Consider the following 4,271-nt stretch of genomic DNA (forward strand, 5'->3'; position numbering starts at 1 on the left):
CTTCTCTCTCACAGACAGCATACTATGAGGAGAGGTGAAAATGGACTTAAGTGCCTAGTGTAGCCATCAATCTAGGCAGAACAAAGGCATCCAGTAATCCTAAGATTCAAGGATGTCGACAAATAGGAGTGGATTACTGTCCCAATAAGGAAAGACAGCCTTTGAGAACCAGCTAGCCACACCTCCAAATTCCCACACAGCCATGAGGTAAATGAAACACACTGCCAAGGTAGGTTCTGATCCATGAGCACTTAATCCAGGGAGGGAGTCCCGGAGCAGGTCATTTCCCATTCTGCAACGTCCCTGTCCAGCCAGTTATGAATGGATTTGCATTTTGCTTAGGAAATTGCTGGGCCAGCCCAGCGTGAGGAACTTCCACTTCCCCTTGGGTAGGGAGAAAGTCCTATAAAGAGGTCCTCTGGTGCACAGCTACTGTACTTCTGGCAGTAGAGTCCCAAAGTGCACTCCAGAAACTGGTGAGTCTGATTTTGAGTCAGCCTGTCTCTCGGTCTCTGCACTTGTTCATTGAATTTAACCAGAGATGGCAAGTTGTGTGTGTTCAAATTATGACTAAGGCATGGATGTCTCTTAACTGGTGGAAACTTAAGACTGGGTCAGATGACACATTCTGAGTGTCATTTGCTTCTGTTGGGTAGACGACTTGGTACCCACAGGGAACACTAGGCTGCCAGGGAAGCCTGGACTTGAATGAAAAGGCTGAACAAAGTAGTGCTCTCTTTTTCATATCTTCTGGTGTCCCTTCCAAACTTCTATGACTTAAGGAGTTGTGAGATCCTTCAATTCTTTCTGAGTAGCCATTGCTCTCTTCTCCAATTTCCCCAGTGAAGTTCTCAGGAGATAATGATGACGGGGGTGAGAGGCTCAGGACTTTGAACTTGTGAATGCTTTTTGTGAGCAAAAGTTTTTTTTCCCCCAACACTGAGGAATTAGACTGATAAAGTGCAAGACAGAATCCATAAAGTCTTAAGAAGAGAATACTTTAAGCAAGAGAAAAAATATGCATTGATGTTGCATACATTTTTCCTTCTGTTTACTGTGTCAGTTCCCTCCTCTGAACATGGCCATATAATTTCTTTCAGATCCTGAGACTCTGGAAACATGTCTTACCAACAGCAGCAGTGCAAGCAGCCCTGCCAGCCACCTCCTGTGGTCATAACTCCAAAGTGCCCAGAGCCGTGCCACCCGAAAAAGAGCCCAGAGCCGTGCCCACCTCCAAAGTGCCCTGAGCCACGCCCACCTCCACAACACAAATGTCCTCCTGTGCAGCCTCCCCCACCCTGCCAGCAGAAGTGCCCACCCAAGAACAAGTGACAGCCTCAGGATTCCTCAGCTCATGAAAAGGAATGGGAAACTACCCCCACTGATCTCCTTCTATAGCGGCACCTTTCTCTTCTCCTCAAACCCTGTCAAGGACACAGAAGAACCTTCTTCACCCTCTCATCTGTAATCTGCCTCTGATGACTCCTCCCTCCCAGCTAGAGGAATTCTTCCTGAAACCCTTGTGTGATCACTGTCCAGGAAGAGACTGAGGAAGGGCATTTCTCAGCGGTGCCACCATCCCAGACCTTAGCGTGGAAGAGCAGCATCTCTCCCTTGCTCCCATCTGATGGTGTCCTCTGAGCCTCGTCAGCTGGGCAGGGGTTTCAATCACCTGGGAAACTGTAACCTCACTGTCGCTTCCTGAATAAAGTCCATGTTTTGGTGATAGCATAAATATTCTCTTTCTTCTAACGTCAGCTTTATTGGCAAAGCCATGTCATTTTGGTGTGTTTATATCTGTGTTTAATCTCTAGGCCTGGCTCCCAAAATTATGATGTCTGAATCTTGGGACATAGAAAGTTATACTCATCGTTTCAAAGTCATGGCATTTTCCTTAATTAATGTTTCATTGTTTTCAGCAACACATTGTTTAACTCCTCAGAATTTTAATCTCTCTATCACAATGCATGGAAACTGACACGGACACTACAAACTTTTCTGTAATGCTAAAGTAACACACGTCCTTTGCTGGGCACAATGCCTGACTCCCATTAAGCATGTGCCTATCAGCAGAGGAGATCATCAATATTTCCATTGTCATCATCACCAACACAACCCCCGTATTTGCTCCACCAAGAAGGTGACTTTATATACGTAGTATTGAGGGGAAACAATTTATTTTATTTTATGTAGTTATTTTAAAACACTTTTACTTTTTATTGTACTTTGGGGGCTAGCTATTGAACCCCTTGTTTTTGCAATGCCATTGTGTGTAGCCACTTTAGAAAGTTTCTCTTTTGAGACCAGGTCTCACTAGTTCGCTGAGTTGCCCAGGCTGTGCTTTAACCTGGGATCCTTCTTCTCAGCCTCCCAGAATGCTGGGTTTCCAAACATGTGCCAGGATGCACCATTAGGGAAAAAAGAGTTTTAAACTCTATTATTCTTTATATTCTGCTGTTCTCTTTATTTTCTCATGAACCTCAGTTTTCTGCATCATAGTGCACTAAAAGAGCCCTTGGGAATTGGTGCAATGCCCTGCCTAATGTGACAGTGGCCCTTAAAATGCAGGTAGGCAGTATACAAGAAAGGGGAGAAGAAGTTCCACAAAACCAAATCACTCACCTCGTCTGCCTGTGGACAGTCTTCTTATTCTAATAGCCTACAAAGTTCAAGGGTGCTATCGTTGTTTTTCCCTTCTGAAATTACTTGATGGTCTTACTCTCCCCTTGTTTGAAATATCCTGGGGCCATGGGTGTCAATTTAATTTTGAGTGTTCCTGCTACTCTGTGTTCTGTTTTGTCCGTGCTCCACCTTCTAGTCATTAAACTCCTGAAATGAAGGCTGTGCATATCCTTTCTTATGTTCCTAAGTGACCACAATGGAAATATGAAGAGAATGACAAGGAAATCTCCTCCACTCTTTGAAATTTAACACATCACCTACTACTGAATGACAACGGCTTGTATGTTAGATTGCAAGCCCCTTGAGGACAGGTCTGAATCCTGCTGATTCTCTCCCTAGTACTTGAGTCCTTCCCCCAGGAAACTTTGTGAGATCCTCAGTGGATGTTCTTTAAAGGGAGGAAGGTTGAAACAAGGTTCTCATAGGATTGACTAGCATGTCATAAACTCAGTATGCTTTTCTGCAGACGTCTTTGGCCACCATCCAAGCTGTATTGCTCTTGAAGAAAGGTGGAAATTTTTTTGTAAGTGTGAGTAAAGGTCTTGCTAATGTAGAGCAAATTGATGCTAAGGGGCTAAGGAGGAAAGAAGGGACTGCGTGCACTCTCTCAGTGATAGTGTTTTGAGATCACAGAACTTTCCCAGATATTGAAGAGGTGATGTCCTAGCTCTTTAGAAGGACCTTAGGTCACAGTGCAGAGATGATCCTCCTCTGAGTATGGTCAGTGGAAGCTTTCTCCAGATTTCCTGAGACACTTTGGGACTCTACTGCCAGAAGTACGGTAGCTGTGCACCAGAGGACCTCTTTATAGGACTTTCTCCCCACCCAAGGGGAAGTGGAAGTTCCTCACGCTGGGCTGGCCCAGCAATTTCCTAAGCAAAATGCAAATCCATCCATAACTGGCTGGACAGGGACGTTGCAGAATGGGAAATGACCTGCTCCGGGACTCCCTCCCTGGATTAAGTGCTCATGGATCAGAACCTACCTTGGCAGTGTGTTTCATTTACCTCATGGCTGTGTGGGAATTTGGAGGTGTGGCTAGCTGGTTCTCAAAGGCTGTCTTTCCTTATTGGGACAGTAATCCACTCCTATTTGTCGACATCCTTGAATCTTAGGATGACTGGATGCCTTTGTTCTGCCTAGATTGATGGCTACACTAGGCACTTAAGTCCATTTTCACCTCTCCTCATAGTATGCTGTCTGTGAGAGAGAAGGAGAGATCCTAAGTGACCTGTGGTCTCTTCCTAGCTCCATCTCTAACAAGCCATGTGCCCCAGGGCAGGTCATGTCTGCCCTGTCAGTTTGAGTCTTTTTCTATAAATTGAGGAAACTAACTCTGGCCCCTCACAGAAGGCACAAAATTCACTTGGCCGTCTCTCTCCCCTGTAGATACTTGAACTTTACAACTCCAGCTCTTTCATCACCCTAGGTTGGACATTTTGCTCTTTGTCTTTGAAGCTCTCATCTCCCTTTTCATGGAGGAACGTTTCTCATGGGAAAGAATTTGCTTTCAGAGCGGATCAACACTGCTCAGAACTTTTTCCCTTCCTTCCTGCATGGAAGTGTAAGTGAGTCCTTCTAAGCATTTT

The 4,271-nt window shown here is 45.1% G+C and overlaps 1 protein-coding gene across 1 annotated transcript; it reads left to right on the forward strand.

Annotated features, from left to right (window-relative positions):
• Positions 1 to 446: 446 nt before the first annotated feature.
• On the forward strand, positions 447 to 1,711 carry LOC102010112 (small proline-rich protein 2F-like). The gene is made up of 2 exons (XM_005414612.2): positions 447 to 476; positions 1,101 to 1,711. The coding sequence occupies exon 2, from the start codon at positions 1,120 to 1,122 to the stop codon at positions 1,330 to 1,332; it is 213 nt and encodes a 70-aa protein (XP_005414669.1). The 5' UTR covers positions 447 to 476; positions 1,101 to 1,119; the 3' UTR covers positions 1,333 to 1,711.
• The last annotated feature ends 2,560 nt before the right edge of the window (positions 1,712 to 4,271 follow it).

The sequence above is a fragment of the Chinchilla lanigera genome, unplaced genomic scaffold (assembly GCF_000276665.1).
Source record: "Chinchilla lanigera isolate Chin_1 unplaced genomic scaffold, ChiLan1.0 scaffold00191, whole genome shotgun sequence".
Lineage (NCBI taxonomy): Eukaryota > Metazoa > Chordata > Mammalia > Rodentia > Chinchillidae > Chinchilla > Chinchilla lanigera.

What these genes read in the sequence shown, in the direction of transcription:
- LOC102010112 (XM_005414612.2), top strand. Translation starts at nt 1,120, where the DNA reads ATGTCTTACCAACAGCAGCAGTGCAAGCAGCCCTGCCAGCCACCTCCT.